This window comes from Phalacrocorax aristotelis, chromosome 1 (assembly GCF_949628215.1).
Source record: "Phalacrocorax aristotelis chromosome 1, bGulAri2.1, whole genome shotgun sequence".
NCBI classification, from domain to species: Eukaryota; Metazoa; Chordata; class Aves; order Suliformes; family Phalacrocoracidae; genus Phalacrocorax; species Phalacrocorax aristotelis.
This window is the reverse complement of record NC_134276.1, coordinates 101,420,027-101,439,981: the sequence shown is the minus strand read 5'-3', so window position 1 is coordinate 101,439,981 and position 19,955 is coordinate 101,420,027. Positions and strand designations below refer to the sequence as shown.

The window sequence follows — 19,955 nt, the reverse complement described above, 5'->3', positions numbered from 1 at the left end:
GGGTCACTCCGGTATGGAAGCGTTCTGCCTATAGGAAAAGTAGTACGGTTACAGTCCAGGGTATGTGTTAACTGAATTTCAGGGAGGTTCCTGGGTTTAACACATGGGTGTACTTCCATGCTTTCTGCTGTGCAAGTGATATTTCAAGGCAAGCACCAGGACTTGCGCTGTCCTGGCTTGCTGGGCCTAGTCCGACTTGTATGGAAATCCTCATTGCCCCCTAGTTAGAAGTTCTCTTCCTTTAAAAATAATAATAAAAATCTAACACATATAAGTGAATCTTCATTTGTTCTTTTCAGCTTTCGCAGCTGTTGTGTTTGGCAGTGTAGTAACTGGTGAGGCCTTCGGAGTACAAGTTTTGGCTTTAATTGTAAGGCCAGTAATGGTTCTTTTCTCTGCTGGTATTGGGAAGAAGGTGGGAAGCAGCAGAGCCATGGGTGGTGCAGGGAGAAGGAAAAGTGGTTGCCAGTTTCTAAGGGTGTTAATTTTTTATTATTTCAAAGGGAAAGGTTTGCATTTGAAAGAAGGGGGGTTGTGGGGGATTGGTTGGCCTTTGATAGGTCTAAATATAAAGGGATCTCAAAAACAGCAATGCCATTTTCCTCTTGGGGAGCAGGAGCGCTTTTGGCCTTTTTTAGTTTTGTTTCGGTGTTTTTGTGGGGTGTGGTTTTTTTTTAATTGGAAGCAGAGCGAGGCAAATACATTCTAGGCAGAAGAAAATGCAGGCAAAAATCCTAGCTAAAACGGCCACGCTGCAGACATAATTCCTGTATCTGCCCCAACGGCCCCCCGCTCCCGCCACCCTTTTTGCTTTTCCAGCGGGGGCGGGCAGGGCTTCCGCGTGCTGCCCCAAGCACCTGCCTGCAGCAGCCCCGGAGGCGGCGGGGGCGAGTCCGCGGGAGCTCGGGCCGGCGGGGGGGGGAGGTGGGGCGGTGATGCTGGAAGCAGGCGGTGCCTACCGGGACACCGGCCATTCGCCGCTCCCGCCTTCGGCAGGGGGCGCTGCCGCGGCGGCGGTCAAGGCCGCGCGCAGGCGCGGGGCGGGAAAGGCGCGCCCGCGCGCTGGAGCTCGGCCAGGCCGCGCGGCGCCGCAGGTAGGGGCTGGGGCCGCGCCCGCCCGCCCGCCCGCCCCGCGCGCGGGCTCCCACCCCGCCGGCCGTTAATGTCGGTTGGGGCCCCTTTGCGCTGCGGGGAGAGGAGCCGCAGCGGGAGCTTGGCTCTCTGGGCGGGAAGCCGCGGTACGAAGTGGCGGGGGGAGTTAGGGGGAGTCAGCCTCGGCGCTCGCAAGGCTGAAACCCCTGCGAGCGCGGTGGGTGTCGCGTAGCTGGTCCCCTCCGGGCGTGAGGCGCCGCCGGTTCCCCGCGGCGGGGGTGCGGGGCCCCCGGGGCTCTGGGGTCGGTCCCTGCTAGCGGTCCCGGGGCGCCTCTGCCTTCCTCCTGCCCCCGCCGGGGCCTTCGCGCCTTTCCTTTGTTTTGGTTTCCCCGGGCTGCGCCGCTGGGACGGAGGTAGCTGCTCCCCCGAGGGCTGGACGGATGCGCATCGTGCCCGTCCGGCGCTGCTCGGCGGAGCTGCGGTAGGGCGGGCACGCTCCGGGGGCCGAAAGGGAAGAGCTGCCGTGCCTGCCCTTGGGATTTTCTGTTCATTGTAACCCTGCCCTCCCCTTCTGTTGCAACGTTTAATTCCACTGAGAAACGTGGCTTTATTACCCTTCTCATGCGGTGCCCAGGCGGTAACTTTAGTCGTAATAAATCCTAGTCCTTAAAAACGGGCTTCCTTAAACCATGTTTCTGTCAGTTTCAGAGGTGAAACTGTTATGGGACCTGTCAGCGGCGCTTGGAAAATCTGCACTAACTTTGATCGCCTTAGTCATAAGAAACAAGAATTTATCCAGTATTCGCTCTGTTTTCTTTAGCAAATATGAAGGTCATCACTTGTGAAATAGCATGGCATAATAAGGAGCCTGTGTACAGCTTAGACTTCCAACACGGAGCTGATGGGAAGATCAATCGACTGGCGTCAGCAGGTGTGGACACAGCTGTTCGTGTAAGTTTCAAACCTGTTTGTTTCAGTTTTGTAGCGTGTGCATAGCATGAAATTGCTTGTTGTCCAAGGTATGAGGTTATCATCCAGTCCATGACACTGTTGGTGGATGGTTTAGGGAGTGCGGGATTGTACAGCTATATGTAGAATGGCAGTTCCCCTTGCATGCCGCCCTTGAGTTCTGCTGCTGAGTGTTGAACTGTTACTTTTAAAAAATTACCTGCGTTGACTGCTGGGTGATATTCCGGACCAGTAACTGCTAATTTAGGGCGCTGTCTTGCAGATTAGTGAGAAACCACTGGGTGTGATGTCTTTGCGTTGATCAAAGTTGAATTTTACATGCCATTTTATAAATAGTCGCTCAGCAGTATGACATTTTTCTACAGCCCTTTTCACTCATGTTCACTTGCATCTCTCCCAAGTAATTTTGTGTTGGTGTTGGCAAACTTTGTTAATCAGTTGTTCATCCTTTTGAGAATCACTTCTGAAAATGACGAATAGCACAAGCCCTAAAAGATGTGGCAATAAGATTGACCTTTGCAAAATCAGGCAATTGTTTACTGTCTTCCAGATTCTTAGTGCACATGAGGATTGTCCCCATCATTCAGTGATCTCTTGGTTTCTTTAAAAGCCTTAGCCTTAGTTGGAAAGCTTTGGAAAACTGAGTACACTCGGTAAACCACGTTCTTTTTATCTGCATGCTAGTTGGCTGTTTAAATAAAGTTGTTGGACAAGTCAGGCACAATTTCCTTTGCAGAGAAATATATTGACTCATTTTAAAAATTTAATTCTCTTTTAACAGCTTCTCTGTATGGAAGGTAGACTTAGTAGTCAGAGTTTTTTGGGTCACCGTTAGAGTGCTTCTGAAAAAAATGACACATTTGCATCCCTGTTTTTTGGAGCTGAGAATGAAATGAAGTAGGTTACCCATCACTGCTGGTCATGTCATGTTTGAGTTCCTGTAGGTCAATTTGGTAACTGGGCGTGGTGATTTCCTGTAAAAAAATGGGTTTGTTTATTTACTAAAATCTCTTGCTAAGCTTTTGATTTGAGGCAGTTCCTCAAACTCATCCTGCAGTAAAGAAAGGTTCCAACCTGGGACCTTCTCTGTGCTCCTTAGTAAATGAGCTCCAATGCAAAAAAAACGATGTAGCATTTCTGCTATGCGTGCTATGTGTGTATGTGTGTAACACCTTCCCCCACCCCACCTCCTGGGCTCAACTTCACTCCCAATTTCTTGACGTCCTCCCTACCGGCAGCACAGGGGGACTGGGAATGGGGGCTGTGGCCAGTTCATCACACATCTCTGCCACTCCTTCTTCCTCACACTCTTACTCTGCTGCAGCATGGGGTCCCTCCTGCAAGACACAGTCCTCTACAAACTCCCGCAGCATGGGTCCTTCCCACGGGCCTTCTTCACAAACTGCTGCAGCGTGGGCCCTTTCCACAGGGCGCAGGCCTTCAGGAATGGAGCACTCCAGCCTGGGTCCCCCTCAGGGTCACAGTTCCTACTAGAAAACCTGCTCCTGCGTGGGCTCCTCTTCACGGGCCACAGCTTCTTCGAGGAGCCTGTTCCAGTGCAGGCTCTCCACAGGCTGCAGCTTCCTTTAGGGCACATGCACCTGATTCAGTGTGGGGCCCTCCACAGGCTGCAGGTGGATATCTGCTCCACCGTGGACCTTCATGGGCTGCAGGGGGACAGCCTGCCTCACCATGATCTTCTCCAAGGGCTGCAGGGTAATCTTGGCTCTGGCACCAGGAGCGCCTCCTCCCCTCCTTTGTCACTGACCTTGGTGTCTGCAGGGCCATTTCTCACATTTTTTTCTTACTCTTCTGTCACAGCTGCTATGCTGTGTTATCACAGAGGCGCCAGCGGCGGGACAGCTGGAACTGGATCTGTCCAACATGGGGCAGCTTTTGGTATCTTCTCACAGAAGCCACCCCTGAAGACTTTCCCCTGTCCCAGCTACCAAAAGCTTGCCACGTAAGCCCTGTACACAGCTGTGGCTCATAGAGGGAATATTTGTGGTGCCACTGCAGATTTAGCTCTGAAAGTTTCAGATAGTAAGTTCAGAATGTCGGACCAAGGAGTAGATTGTGCATTACTGACGTGGTGTATATGTATTACATCTTCTTCCTAAAAGCTGCCTGTTATGCTTTTGTAACTAGATATGGAAAGTGGAGAAAGGACCAGATGGAAAAGCAATTGTGGAATTCTTGTCCAACCTCGCCCGCCATACCAAAGCAGTAAATGTAGTGCGCTTCTCTCCAAGTGGCGAGGTCCTAGCATCTGGAGGAGATGGTGAGTAATAATGCATAATGAAGCTAATATAAAGAAGCTATGTTTATGCATCTGGAGAGTGAAGGAGGGGAAAAAACCTAAACCCGGTACAGGAACTTGTTCGTACCCCTCTGACATTTGCAGCTTTAGACTCACATATGTCCTCCAATTATAATTAGTTAATGCATGTCATGCAGTTCCTATGTAACTTCTCACCGGCTGTGTTTCTGAGAGGCTCTGTTTTCCAGATATAAAGTAATTACTATCCCCACTTCCCAGATGGGGAGGTTGAATGGATTACCTAGTGTCATACTGGAAGCTGTGGCAGAATTTGTAAATTTAGGCTTGTCTGTCCAGGGCCACGTGAGTTCTTCAGTCACAGTAAGGACAGCATTGGGTAGGTGCATGCTTTCTGAGACTAAGCCAACTGTTACCTGTCTTAGTGGAAGATTTTTCAAAAGCGCAAAGGGCAGAACTGTAGTCAACCCTAATCAAAAGCAGATTGAAAGCTAAGCACTCTCATCTTACACCTGGAAATCTTAATCTTTTTTTCGATTTAGATAATTAAGTAATAATTTTTTAAAAATTATTAAAATCAGTAGCTCACACTGGAAGCCAAAGCAGTCTGGCACCTACTTTTCCCCATCACAAAATAAGAACTGCTTCCACGTGTCTTATAGGAGATAATGATAATGTTGAACTAAATGTAATGCATTCACAAAACAGTGAGTGAGAAAGAAAGAAGCTTCATATGATTTCTTCCACAGATGCTGTTATTTTATTGTGGAAGCTGAATGATAGTAAAGAATCGGAACCACTAGTTTTTCAGGATGAAGACGAAGCTCACCTCAACAAGGAGAACTGGACAGTTGTTAAAACTTTAAGGTAGCTTGATATTTTATGACTGTGTTTTCTGTTCAGTGTTTCTGATTCACCAATGACTTCTATAATCTGGTACAGTCTTCTGTTCAGTGTATGTTGAACTTCGATGCTGTGTAAAATTCGCTCTAATATTCATCCTTTTGTTGTACATTAAGATTTTTTTTTTTATATATATATAGTTCCAACCTACGTGTTCTTTTCAGGCAGAAGATTTGGCACTTATGTGACATAACTGACATGCTCTGAAATTGGTTCCTGAGATTTGCAGTCACTTAAAGCTGAGCACAGCGCTATATAAAGTAAATGTGAAGTTTTACTTACTAGCTTTATAGTGGAAATTTTGACCATTATTAAAGCAAAAATCATCAGTATATTAAATGATTCATGCAATTTTGCCAGATGATAGCTGTGAGGCATGACCAATATTTTATAACTGGTTTGTTTTAATAGTTGAAAATCTAATGTATTATACAACATTTGTTTCAGGTGTTTGTTTACTGCTTTTATGAAACCCATAAATATGCAGGGAAGTTTTCTTGACTAGTGACACTTCCTAGTTACTTTGGTGTAGTGTTTTATCTTCTGTTTGTATAAATCCTAAAACTTTCACTTGCAGAACTCTAGGTACAAATCCATAAATTACTTCAAATACAGTGTTTTCAATGTCTATGAAAAAACTGTTGAAAAGGCCTATTTTGAGTAGAAGTAGGATGTGCTTTTCTAAAATGTTCTGCCTTCTTAATATGGAAGTCTTTTGTAAAAGTTGAAAGTCATGTTGTTCATTTGATTTCAATGATACATTATTTGCCCTTTTTTCTTTTTTTTTTTAGTTTAAAAATGTACAAAACTTATTCTTACTTGTTGCTGTTAATTTAAAAATTAGTAATTGGTTTCTTCTCCTCTGGATTCTAGAGGCCACTTAGAAGACGTATATGATATTTGTTGGACCTCGGATGGAAATTACATGGCATCTGCTTCTGTAGATAACACAGCTATAATGTGGGATGTCATTAAAGGTAAATGCTACACTTGCTGCTCCAGTCTTGTCTCATGGTATTTACCAAAAAAGTTGAAAGCATCTTTTTTTGTGAGAGAACAGTCCACTTAATTGCTAGACTTCTGGGGTTGTGAGGCAGATAACCCAGCATATAAAGATACCCTAAGGCCAGCAAAATTTGCGTATAAGTAATCTCTTCACCTTGGAGTATTCATGAAGTAAGCTTTATCCAATGTTGTTTGTTTGTTTGTTTGTTTGTTTTTTTCCCGTCCCCACAAATTCCTATACAGGCAGCTTGTATGTTACTTGCGCCACCCCACAGCCCAACAAACAAACAAAACTTGACCGGTATCAGGTAACTGACTACTTAGGTACAAAATGGGAAGTGAGTATAAGATGCAGACTCTGTTTTGCAAGATGTTACTGGTTGGGGTTTTTTTGGAGGGAGGGGGGCTTCATTCAGCAACACACTTCTGTATTCTCCAAGAAAGACCCATCTATAGAGGTTCTGGTAGTAACCAGCTAGATTAGGTTGCTTTACAGTGCCTTAATGTTTCCTTATTAGCAGAGTAATCATTACTTTCACTTTTAAATTAATGTGGAAATACTTGACTTTCTCTGAAGTTAATCTTTTATCTCACATTTCTAATATTTAGTGTCTAATTAAGAAAAATAAAGGAGAATCCAGATTAATTTTTCAGCGCACACACATGAAAATACAGATGTTCTGCTGCTGACATATTTTGTGTTCGTGGTTTGGGTGCTTAATGTGTCTCCCACCCGAACTGTCACATACACTCCTTTCAAAAAGTCTTTGCCATAAATACATGAATGTTCAGTAAAGAGTTTGTGTGCATAAGTATGTGGGGGCATTGTGACCAAATGTCTCTTGCATATTGGACTGCTTGTAACAGCTTTAAAGGGACATATCTATTAGACTTATTACTTTAAAAAGCTGGATGGCCTCTGAAGGCTGAATCATTACTTTCATGTAACGTCTTCCGTTCTCACTGCTTTCTTTTAGCATGCAGTTAATGCCACGGAGGGCATTTTGTGTCTCTTAGGCAGAGACACAACTAGTAAGTTGGAAGTAAGAAGCCATTACTGGAAAACATAGGCTTTGTGATTGAAGCTGTAGGTACATTGAAGGAAAAGAGTTTCAAGGATAGCTTCCAGTAATACCCAGGTTAAAATATTGCATGGTTTAAAAAAAAATGGCTGGAAGAAAATCAATAGTAAAAATCCATCAGGCTGTTTAGTACAAAGAGAAAGTCACTGGCTTAAGAAGTCCTTGAGGTACAAACTGTTGGCAACTTACAGGGTATCATGTAGAAATATTATTACATGTTTGTTCTATTCTTGTACTCTGGCATCTGTTGTCGGCCACTGTCTGAGACAGAATACTGCAACAGACGGGCTTCTGGTATTACGCAGCATGGCCTCAACCCTGTTAGTGTAATCCTTTTGAAGAGCTATTGTCTTTGAAACTTGTCAGCTTATAGTATCTCTGCAACAAAGCAACACTGTACAAATAGAAGAAATACCTCTGTTCCTAGTATTCAAAACAAAGTATTTAATGAAATTATCTGTAGCTTTACCTCATCACACTGGTTTGGATCTGAGACATTCAGCTGTAGAACATCAGTAAGGTCAGGGAGCTGATGTTTTTGAGAGATCTTCATGACAGAGTAAGCTGTGGAAGAATGTGAGTTAGCACTGCTGTAGAATTGTTGCTGAAAGCTGCCCATGTGTAAGTGTCAGTCAGTACGTGTGTAGTATATTTTTTTCACTGCCTGCTCAGCAGAGTGGGTGAGTTTATACAGCCCTAGATAGGAGAGCCTGGCTGTCTAGCCTCAGCTGAAAGTTATGTTTTAACACTGGAATTTCTGGCTTGACATTCAGCCAAATTCAGTTAGCTGTTGAACACCTAGGCTTGCCTGAAAAAAGTTTTTAAAATTACAAAGGTTTTGAAATATACTCATCTTGCGTGTTTAATGCTTAGGCCAAGCTGCTTAGCTGAGATAGTTTGTAAGGAACAAGCCTTAAACTGGCATGTCACAATTTACTGTACTTGTAGGTTCTAGAAATAAAGCAACTATTTCTGATATTCTTATCAAGTACCATCAAGTTAACAGTTTGTGTATTTAAAAAATGGTTTTGAAACGTTTTGTCTTGTTTTATTTCTGAAATGAAGAAATGTTTTAAAACACATTTGAATTTAGAATCTGGAAACTGTTTGTAATTTCAGGACAGAAGGTTTCAATATTAAATGAACACAAGAGTTATGTCCAAGGAATAACCTGGGATCCTCTAGGCCAGTACATTGCAACTCTGAGTTGTGATAGGTGAGCTGTTGGTCTAAGTGTTTTGCCTTAGTGTTCTTTCTTACTTGAGGATGAACTAAAAGCAAGTGTATGGGATAAATGTGACTTTTCAATTTTATTCAGATTGTTCTGCAAGCAGGTTGATGTGAAATTAAAATGATACTTTAGTTAATCTTTTGCTTGTGGTAATTGATTCCTGAAGCCTGAGTGTGCTCTCTAAGCAGCAAGTAACCTTATATAAACTTGTGTAGAAATTTTTCTTCAGGAAATAAGTTTTCATGGTATTGGTTATTAAAGATAGCAAATACATCTTGAGTACAGTGAATACTTACTTGAGTGCTGCATTCTCTGGTTGTTAATGAGCTAATAAGTTTATCCTTGTTGTCCAGAAAGATGTAAACAGGTTAAGAAATAAGTTAAAATGTTTTCCCACTCTGTATCTTTATTTTGCCCTCTTGCTCCCTCCATCACCAACAGTTTTGTAAGTGACGTCATTGGGAAAGCAAAACACACACTTCATAAACTTGGCCCTTGTCAGAACTTCGAGCTGAGCTTAAACTGTTCAGGGCATGTGTGCTGCTCTGAAGGTTCGCAGCTGGCTAATAAATGCATGTCATCTGGCACCCGCTGCAAAGAAAATTGCTGTAATAGTGGAAAAGTAGTTTTGATTTAAGATTTGCAATAGGCTCAGAAAAATGGTAAGTTAATGGCGACTAGGTCATTATGAGCCTCTGCCTTCTGATAATCAGTTATGTGAGATTTGTGTGCCTTTATTAAAATGAACAGCAGTGAAACACAAGTAATGGAATGCTGCCCAAGTTTTTCTTGGAGTGAATTCACAAGCGAGGGCATGAACTAATCTGAAGAGGGGAAATCTCCTACCCCCTCAGGTTTCAGACACTTTTCTGCAAGGTTAGTGAATAGTGTTGGCTCTGTGCGCAGGTCTAACAGGCCCAGGCCAGTTGTCACGACTTGGGAACTCACCAGACCAGGGTGGTGAGTCCTCTTCCCTGTTTTGGCAGACCAGCTTAGCTATATGACATCCAGAGCCAGTAGTTCCACAGCTATCTCAAGCTGTCTGCCACAACCTCGCCTTCTATTTTCTCTTTACTAGTTCTGTCTAGGCCTCTTTGTGGAGCTGTTTCAGCACATTAAATCAGCAGAAAGATGGTTTTTTTGTGTTATGTTGCTTTTCTGTCAGCCTAACAAGCCAATGCAACTCAGTAAAGGTCAGAGCTGGTAGAAGGGAGGGGATGGTGGGACAAGCAGTTGGGTTTGCTTAGGCTACCTGCTGTTTTAGTGAGATGAAGTCTCACTTCCAACATTCCAATGTTCTGTATAGAGATGTACTCCAGTTTTCATTTATTCCCAAGGAAACTGAAGCACAGAAATGTAGCTAATTGTCTTTGAGGTGAGTCCCACTCCACAGGAACATAAGGGCTACTACAGCACAGGTAGGAGTGGCTTGGCCCTTTGCTGTCTGCTAATCCCCTCATTCCTCCACGAATGCATATGCTGGTAGTTCACAAACCTTATTAAGTCAAATAACTGTCAGTGATTCATTGGTTATTTAGCCGTCAAAACATGTCTTCCCAGTGGTGTCTCGTGAACAGAGTTATAATTAATGTGTGATCGTCATTTATATTTGGCAACCCTGACTGAGAAGTGAGGTACTATGTGGAACTTGGGGTGAAAGGAAGCGGTTTGTAGCTAACTGTGCTCTCCACCATGTAGGATCCTGCGGGTATACAACACACAAACCAAGCGTGTAGCATTCAATGTTACCAAGATGCCATCCGGATCAGGTGCTGAAGGAGAGGTACTTTGTTATGCTACCAATGGTACTGGAGAATGTGCTGGGTACTATTTTATATGAGTTGTTCTGTTCTATGAAACCAAAGGGGCAAATATTTTCCACTCAGGTAATCCATATGTCAGATATTTTTGCCTCTATTTCACCTTTGCATTTTGTAAATAGAGACTGCTTCAGGTTTCGTCAAACATTACAGAAATGACAAAGAACACTTGCAAGATCAGCTAATGAAAGTAGTAACACAATGTCTTTAGATGTAAATGTTAAAAATAGTGTGGAAAAAACAGTATGCATAGTGAATTCTTAATAGGAAAAACTTCAAACATGTCTGTCAGTAGCTGTAACTTTATCAATGGATAATACCTAGCAATAATGTTTTAAAGTCAGAAGCCTGAAATTTTCAAAAAGATAGTCAGATTTTTAGGAAAAATATGAATTGGTGAAAATTTAGGAAATTCTCTTTAACCCTAAGAGGGAAAACAAAGAGCTTTTGTCTCCAAAACAGTTCTAAGTGATAGTAAAATAACACCTCCAAGCTGGCTATAATCTTTTTAATTCCTTCTATTCCTTTTCTTTTTTTGGTGAAAACATTTGTAAGTTTTGTAGAGGCTAAAGAACAGGCCCAAGAGAGAGCAATTTGCCATTATAGCAGTTCTCTTTAAACCTCTAATACTAGAGTTAAAACTAAATGCCTAAGGAACAGGCTCTTACGTTGACTGTTAAGTAATGTTGTTCTCCAGGTTATTACTATTTTTTGTTTACTGGTCTAATGTGATTGCTCTAGGAGTGTTTTGATTAGTAACTGAAGAGGGATCAAGGACTTCTTTTTCTGTGAAGAATTTATAGCACAGCAGAAAGGGAATTTGAAGGAGACTTTTTTTTTAGACGTTGATCTTCTATTTTAAAAGTTCCATCAGTTTGGGTTGTACAACTGGAGGTTTTTTCTCACTTGAATTCTAGCTGACATGGTTATGGCACTTCAGACAATCATATTTTCAATGTTCTAGGCTAGGAGCTATCGGATGTTTCATGATGACAGCATGAAGTCATTTTTCCGCAGGCTCAGTTTTACTCCTGATGGCTCTTATTTACTCACTCCAGGTATGTGAGAACATGTACTAAAACTTACATTGTGTCTCATGCTCTGGTTGGAATGTGCATCAAGATTGTTTTCAGACTGCTAGGGGATGCTTATTTATCTCATTTATGCCATTTCTCATTCTTCCTATTGAAGAAAATAGAGACTTCACAATACGCTTCCATTAACAGTCCAGAACATCAACTTTCTCCTGTGACAAAAATTGTAATTACGGCATTTTTCTGAACTGAAACATGTAAATTACAACAATACAGCTCTATTAAAACAGGAGTGAAGAATAAGTGGTTTCTCTTGACTGGTCTCTCTTTGTTCTTATCCTTTCTCAACATCCTGTGGTCACAGTGAAAATAACATTGCAAGGACAGGATCAATTTGCCTATATAGGCGCTGCTTTTATAGATGTCTGGCAACATCAAAAAGAAGCTTTGAAGGGGAAGTATATAAGAGGAAAAAAACCCAGCACTAAATAATATTTGAGGTGCCTTTTTAAGTTGTGTTCAGGTTGCACAGCTCTTGCCCAACTGACAAGCTTAATTCCTGAGAAGTAGAATGTTTATGGACATAAAGTATGTACTCAGTACCTTTTTGACTTGGTGAGTAATGTTTTCACCTTTATTTTTGCAGCTGGCTGTGTTGAATCAGGCGAAAATGTAACAAACACCACGTATGTCTTCTCCAGAAACAATCTTAAAAGGTAGAGTTTAATAAGATCAAAATATCTTTTTATTAAAAAAAAAAAAAAAGCGAGAGAGAGAGAAATACTGTTTTCTGAAATACTGATTCTTTACAAAAGGCCCGTGGGTCACCTGCCATGTCCTGGAAAGGCAACGCTTGCTGTTCGCTGCTGCCCAGTCTACTTTGAATTGAGACGAGCATTTAATAAAGGTACTGTAAATCCTTCAGGGAGTATGATTTTACAGAAAATATGTGAAAAGGCCAACGTGGCTGTTTACTGTTTTATGCCCTAGCCTTTAACATTCCATTAAGATAGTGTTGTACCACATCTTAGAAGCTGTTTCCTGATTCTAAGACCCTGAATTCACCTGAAGTGCCTTGTGAGTAGCATTTGATAAAGTGGATAAATGTTCTTACTTGGCCACTTGGGCTACAGAAACACTGTTTAATATTTTTCTTTAACTTTTAACCATTTTGTGTCAGTAAAAGTAAATAACTTGGCTTAGCACTAGAGCAACCCAGTGAAATATTTTCTGTTACTCTCAACTAATCACATAAGCACCAGTGAGTTGATGTAGTTTGCAACAACCATGGCTATTTGTTCAAGGAAGCCAAACCTGAAGCAGTGCTGGTGTTACTGGCCAGAACAGGAGTTCTGAGGTGGGGAAAGGGTTGTATGAAGTTACATGAAAACTTACCTGGAGATTGAAATCCAGCCTTCTTGTGAACCCAGCGGGTCCAGGAGTGTTTATATTTTAACAAGACTGGTCTTACTCTGGTGAAGTGGCAGAGCTTTGCTCCTTTCTTTAGAGGGTTAATTTGTAGTATTCCTTAGAGGATTTGGAGATTATGATGAAAATACAGAACACAACAACGGGTAATCTTTAGATCCATTGTAATGGTGTGTTGCAAAGTGAGGAGATGAGTGTCTGCTGTTGGTCTCTGTAGCTCCTCTAAATGGAGTGTTTAGTTTCTGCAACATACACCCAGAAACATGAAAAATCTATAGTAGTCTTGAAATCTATAGATGTGAGTACCTTATATTATGTTAATGGCCTGTCTGTTTCAGTGCATAGCTTCCATAATCATTGTAGAGCTCATTGGGAGCTCTGTATACTAGGAATTCCTCAAAGCAGCTGGCTAGCACTCGGCTTCCAGTGGAAGTTGGAATAATCTACCCTTACAAAGAAAGAATGTTGCAATGATAATACTAGCTAGGAGGTGAACCCAAGACAACATAAATAGAGCTAAATCCATTATTTTGACTGAGTCATACAGAATATAATGTAATCTATAAATTTGTCCTGACCTTGATTTACACTATATCCTAAGCTGTGTTTGTTTGGACTTTGATACTGAAGTGCATATAAATATGCTGAAAAATTTCAGCTGGCAAATGTATGGCAAACTTTACAAAACAAAATAATAGCAGTCCAGATGGACAAAACTTAACTTCTGCCGATCTCTCTATCAAGCTAAGACAATAGAGGACAAACTTCAGGCAACAGAAATATTAGCGCTTAACATTAAAATTTATGTTTTATAGAAGTGCTGTCTTCTCAGCCATTATCTTGATACTGATTAATAATGAAATCTTTATTTAGATTCGTGACTAAGCTAGTGCAGTTACAACCTTGCCATGAATACAAGAGAGAATTCTCAGTGTGTTTATTTCTTTGCATTGTAGATGAGATCAGTCAGAAATCAGCTCCTGCTCTATTTAATCTGCCCTATCGATTGGTGTTTGCTGTTGCTTCAGAAGATTCTGTGCTTTTTTATGATACTGAGCAGTCCTTCCCCTTTGGTTATGTTTCTAACATACATTATCACACCCTGAGTGACATTTCATGGTAAGTAATTACTGTATTGTTAAGATTTGTTGTGATGGAAACGTCGTTTTTACATGTTGAAGTGATGCACATCTTGTGTCTTGCTTTATTTTTATGTTTCATTTATGACACACGTGGCACTCATCACAGTGTCTGAACAGCAAGCAGCTTCTTTTTTGCCCTGTAAACTGGAGAGTTATGGTTCTCTTATCAGTGGGCAAACAAGGTGCAAGCACCCTGAGGACAAGCAGATGAAGGTTTTTGTGAAAGCTAATGTACTGGGTGCCCATCAAAGGTACTCTTTGTTCAGGCAGTGTAACTAGTAATAATGAAGTTACTCTGAGGTTTTGAAAATCATCTGAGTTCAGGTATTTGTATCCTGGACAAATTCTGCTTTATCTGCATGATTCTGCTTAGTGATCCTTCATGTATGGGGTAAAGTAATTTATCTGACTTGACGTGGGGAGTCAGAACTGGACCTGCAAATTGAACCCAAGTCTTGACAACAGGATACACCCCTCTGCTGGACAAGGCTTCTTCTCTCATGCCTTTCTAGCCAGTATACCTAAGCTGAGGACCACGTAGAGGCCTCTTTTTCAAAAGTTATAATTGATGCTCAGACACTCTGAAAACCATTGTGTGCCAGGAGGAGGGGAGTGGAGAGGGTAGAAAATCAAGTGGTTTTAATCAGTGATAGACATTACTTGGTGAAATGAGCACTGAGGTCCTATTCAGGTGAGCACCGTAGTGATTCTGAGCATTGGCTCTACACAGCACAAGGCGCACAGCCAAGGAGCTTGAACTGCTCTGCTGGTCTGAATGAGGAGAGTTCAGCAATATTTCAGAGACTGTGGCTGAAGATTTTTTTACCTGAAATTGAACCATACTTTGGTCGTACTCAAGTGCATGCAGGTGCTGGAGCAGCATATTACAGGTGATCACAGACAACACCAGAGACATTAAAGCAGATGCAAAGGCCAGAACTGAAGGTTTTTTGTTCATTTGGATTGGGTGTCTTTCACTTGACTGCAGTTTTGTTTAAATGTATACATGTACTTGGGGGAGGGAGGAGGAAAAGACAGGTACAGCATGTGTTATAGACAAGGGAGTGAGGGTTGAAGAAAAGTTCTGATCTTTCCTCTTAATGGCAAAATCTAAATCACAAATAGGTCCAGCGATGGAGCCTTTCTTGCTATTTCTTCCACGGATGGATACTGTTCATTTGTTACGTTTGAGAAGGACGAACTGGGAATACCTTTGAAGGAGAAGCCACAGATAAATGTCAGGACTTCTGGTGCAACAGAGAAGAAAGTGAAGAAGAGCCAATCACACAAAGTCATTTCCCCAGGCTCTAGGCTGACAGAGGGGACTCCTCACAGCAGGGCCACCGATCCCAGCACTCCCACCCTCCAAGCCAGAACACCCACAGCTGCCGGTAAGGACTTGTCTTCCACACCTGTTGGCATAAAAAATGTTCCAGTCTCATCCTCAGATGAGAGGAAAATCAGCCAGCCAGCCAGCCAGAGCACTAAAGTAAACCAGCCCAGGAGGATTACTCTCAACACTTTACAAGCATGGAGCAGAACACCAAGGTGAGATTCATATTGCCTTTTCCAGTCATAACTATGAAGGCCTGGGCAAGCTGTGCTTCTGCTACATTTAAAGGATTGGGATTTAGACATAAATTCCCAGCCCTGTGTCTTGGTTTTAGCTGTCTTGATGTGGAACTTTTTGTTCTAGCTGTACTGCAACTGAAAGGTCAAAATGTCTCCTGAATCCTAAATGTACAGCTTTTATATTTCTGTCTGAAATGTGAGCAGTAGCAAAGTTAACCTGATGGTTTCATCTTGTCCATATGGCGTCTGTCTTCTGGTCCCGTTTTCTATACAAAGATGGTACCTGAAACATTCAGCAGACAAGAGCTATGTAAAGACTCTTCTGACAAGGAATATTTTAGGAAGTAAAGAGTACAAGTCTGGACAAGCTCTCAGTGTGCACAGTCATGGGTGTGGGGCTTAATGCATTGATGGAGGAGGTTGCCCCCTAAGGTGGACATCTAGGTTTATAGAAGTTGCCTGTAGTCCATATAGATTGTCAGAAGCCTGCAATATGAGATCCTGAGCTGGTGTGCAACAGTAAGGAGACAGCCATGCAATTACAGATTTAGACCTTGTCAGCAAAACAAGGCTATTTTATAATTAGAGGAGATTATTGTAACCTCTCATAGGAATGTTTCAGTTAGTAGGTGACTAAGGAGAAAGTGGTGACCAACAAAGCAGGATAGTGGATTTAATCAAAAACCGCAAAGAAAAATCTTGGACATGATAGCCCTCTACACACCAATGTTCATCTGTACTGGAACTAACAAGTCAAAGGGTTATAGGTGGTTGAAACTGACTTTTGCCTGGAGGGTGAGGTGACTGATGGAGTTAATTTATCTTTTTATTTTTTGTGAGAGAGAGAAACTGTGTTTAATCATATCAACTGATGATGCCATGACAGTCATCTTGTAGTAGCATGAGATTTAGCAGACCTCAGTGGGCAAAAGAATTCCCTAGAGTTTTATGAATCTAAACTGTTAATATGGACAGGGCTAGGGAGCCTTACCAAGTGCCAAGAAACAGGTTAAAATCCTTGCCTTTACAGCCAGTCTTAATTTTAAAATTTTTGACCAGGGTACTGTGCTCTGAAGGTGAATATCAAGCATTGTGCCATATATATGCAAAAGTACTTTCTGGTAGAAAAGATCACTACTGGTCTTTAAAGTACTTCTAAAAATGCTCTGTTCAACATATGACGAGAAGTAAAAAATCATAGTAAAATATTTTTAAACTACATTTAAATTTAACTGCTTCTATCTGAAGTAAATCTTTAAATAAAACATTTGTGGAAATGATGTCCTTAAAGCAGTTGAACTGTTTGTGCTCTTTTAAAGGAGAGTAAACTTGATTCCACTGAAGCCAGATATGCCAGCCTCTGCAAATACAGATACAGTTCCTTTACCTCCTTCCTCAGAACAGGAACATGGTAAGCTTTTGTGGCTACTAATATCTAGCAAAGTCTTTTGCCAGTCAGTTCTTTCCATGATAGGCTCCTGTTATAAGCTTAACACAAGCGCAATCAGGCACAAACCTAAGCCTAGTTGCAGATTCTAAAGTTTCTTCATTGTCAGGGTGTGTTTGTGTCATGGTTTTAGCTGGGATAGAGTTAATTTTCTTCACTCTAGCTGGTATAGTGCTGTGCTTTGAAATTAGCATGGGGAAAAAAAAAAAACCTGTTGAGATAACACACAGATGTTTAGGCTGTTGCTGGGTAGCGCTTATACTAGTCAAGGACATGTCTAGCCTCCCATGCTTTGCTGGGTGCACAAGAAGCTGGGAGGGGAGGGGGCACAGCTAAGAGAGCGGATTCAAACTGACCAAAGGGATATTCCATATCATGTAACGTCATGCCCAGTATGCTACCTGGGAGGGGCTGGCCGGGGGAGGGGAGAGCAATCGCGGCTCGGGGACGGGCAGCGTCGGTCGGCGGGTGGTGAGCGGTTGTATCGTTTGTGTTTCCGTGTTTTTTTTCCTGTTTTCCCTTTCCCTTCCTTTTCCCTTTTATTGTATTAACATTATTGTCATTATTATCATAATAATTTATCATTATCATTTTATTGTAATCATTAAACTGTGCTTATCTCAACCCACAAGTTCTTTTGCTCGTCCGATTCTCTTCCCCATCCCACAGGGGTGGGGGGGTGAGCGAGCGGCTGCGTGGTGTTCAGTTGCCAGCTGAGGCTGAACCACGACAGTTTGAAAGGTGCTTTTGACAATATGAAATGTGTTCTTGCTGCCATTGTTCTTGGGCAGCTGCTTATGTGACAGTACATCACTACAGTTTTTATAGTAATGGATGCATTAGCTGACACTGAAACCAAGAAGAGTAAATTCACTTGGATGTAATGTCCTCCGGGTCCTACAGCTGAGTTTTAAAGACCCTTGTGCTTTCAGCACATCATTGTTTCAAGATGCTGGACTCTGAAACCAGGGTTGGTTTAGGTTTTTTGGTGAGTGCTGAATTGTTTGTGAATTCAGCAAACCAGTTTACTTTCTTAATCTGGATTTACTTAGCCTAAATTATTTTCCTGTCTGCCTGTTTCAGAGAGGCCATTAGCATCTGATGAGAGTCTTCAAAATCCCCCAGCATCGAAACGTCCTAGGACTGAGGAAATGTCTCTTTCTACATCTGCTGAAGATCAGATCAGCTGCGATTCAAACAAATAAAGGCTAAGCTTTTAGTAGACTCTTCACAGTCTGAAGGCAATGCAGCCATATCTGAGAGTGCATTTCTATTTGCAAATGTTAAAGTCTCAATTCATGATTAAAGTACCATATGCATATTTGATGTAGTGCTGTGGAGAAAGAAGCTGGCAGTAGAAGATGCAGATTTCAGGAATGTAGCTTTGCAGGAGAAGAAATAGTTGGGAAGTGACTTTTAAGTGCGCTTCTACTTCTTGAAGACAGCATTCTTCCAGAAGTGCCACAGCTTAAGGAAATCAGGGAAATATGGGTATTGAAAAGCCATACAGTAACTTAAGAGTCTCCATCAAAGTCCCGAAGTTGATGCTTATGAAAGTATTACGTCTTCCAGCAACCTGTTGGCAAAAGAATAGAATTTCTAAGGACTTAATCATAATGTTTTAATGTGGTTTAAGATGAAAGAAAAACCAAAACAAACAAAAAACACCCCCAACAATTTCATTCAAGCATCTTGGCTTATATGCTTAGCAGTGTGCCAAATAATTCATGCTCTCCTGTACATGTGGAATGGGAGCTGATGTTCACATGCCCTGAGTGCAGCAACATATAATATGACTGATTGGATTGAAACAAATCAGAACTTGTAACTGCAAGAAACAAGAAAGCAAAAGGAAGAGACCCTCTGAAGACCTGTTACAAGCATTAAACAGTGGAAGAAAGTTTTTAATAGTTTAGTTTCTGAGTTTTAGAAAAATGCGGACATGACATTTTCTGAGGTAGCAGGATTTGAGCATATACATTCGAAGTTTCCCCCGTTTAATTTTTCCAAATCTTAAAACCCTCAGCCAATAAAACATAAATCCACTGTATATTAAGCTTCTAAAAGTTCACTTCTTTTTAGCATTTAATACTTGCGATATAATTGAACTAAGACATGCAGTTTGAAAGCAATGAGACCAAAATATTTGAAAATCACTACACTTGAACTTGATTTTCTATGGTGGGCAGACACAGCCTCTAGAAGTAGAATGCTCAGATACAGTATTTGGAGCTTGTCCACTTCGTTTTCTTTAACATCATGTACTTGTTTTTAAAAAGTAAGTAATTCTTAAAATGTCATTCTAGCTGATAATAGCACGTAGAAGTTTTAAACAGATTTTTTTCTTGTGATTTAGCCTATTCATCTATCATTTGAAGTTCCATAGCACACAGGAGGGGAAAGCTGCAATTCAGATTAAAGCTCTTTGACTTTCATTCTTCCCTGGATTTGGTTGGATTTGAGGTGTGTAATTTGCTTAGTATTTGTTTTCTCTCAGTTCCTAAGAAAGTGAACTAATACTTTAGAGAACCAGAAATACACGGGTTTCAGAAGTGATTCATAAAAATATAAGGAGGAAATATTAACAAGTAGCTATGGCAGAGTGTTTCAAGCAAATGGTGTATGTTTCCTACAGTTCAATTTCAACAGAAATTAATAAGAAAAGGGTTGTAGGAAGCTAACTGTATCTTTGCTTTCAACCACTGAGGTGAGAATGAAGCTTCATTAGACCTACCCAAACCTGGGTTTTCTTCTAGTGAGGAGTATGAAGACTTAATTATGAAGCAAAGCTGCATCTAAAACTGCTTTTCCCCCAGAATTTTATAGAGATACCTGAATTAAAGTTTGTAGATCTATCTGAATTAATAGCTAAAGCAGATATTTGTAACTGACATGCATTGCTGGACTTGCTACTTTGTTTTGTCCAGTTTGAGTTATAAGGATACTGGTATT

The 19,955-nt window shown here is 41.5% G+C and overlaps 1 protein-coding gene across 3 annotated transcripts; it reads left to right on the top strand.

Annotated features, from left to right (window-relative positions):
- The first annotated feature begins 991 nt into the window (after window positions 1-991).
- Window positions 992-19,053, top strand: CHAF1B (chromatin assembly factor 1 subunit B). 3 transcript variants are annotated; one of them, XM_075100033.1, is made up of 14 exons: window positions 992-1,094; window positions 1,913-2,043; window positions 4,210-4,342; window positions 5,089-5,206; window positions 6,116-6,219; window positions 8,449-8,545; window positions 10,259-10,343; window positions 11,345-11,438; window positions 12,061-12,130; window positions 12,230-12,321; window positions 13,799-13,961; window positions 15,110-15,532; window positions 16,876-16,967; window positions 18,087-19,053. In XM_075100033.1, the coding sequence occupies exons 2-14, from the start codon at window positions 1,918-1,920 to the stop codon at window positions 18,206-18,208; spliced, it is 1,719 nt and encodes a 572-aa protein (XP_074956134.1). In that variant the 5' UTR covers window positions 992-1,094; window positions 1,913-1,917; the 3' UTR covers window positions 18,209-19,053. The 3 variants fall into 3 exon arrangements, with proteins under 3 accessions (XP_074956134.1, XP_074956123.1, XP_074956114.1); XM_075100022.1 differs by lacking the exon at window positions 992-1,094 and adding an exon at window positions 1,101-1,238 and having other exon boundaries at window positions 5,143-5,206; XM_075100013.1 differs by lacking the exon at window positions 992-1,094 and adding an exon at window positions 1,101-1,238.
- Window positions 19,054-19,955: the final 902 nt, after the last annotated feature.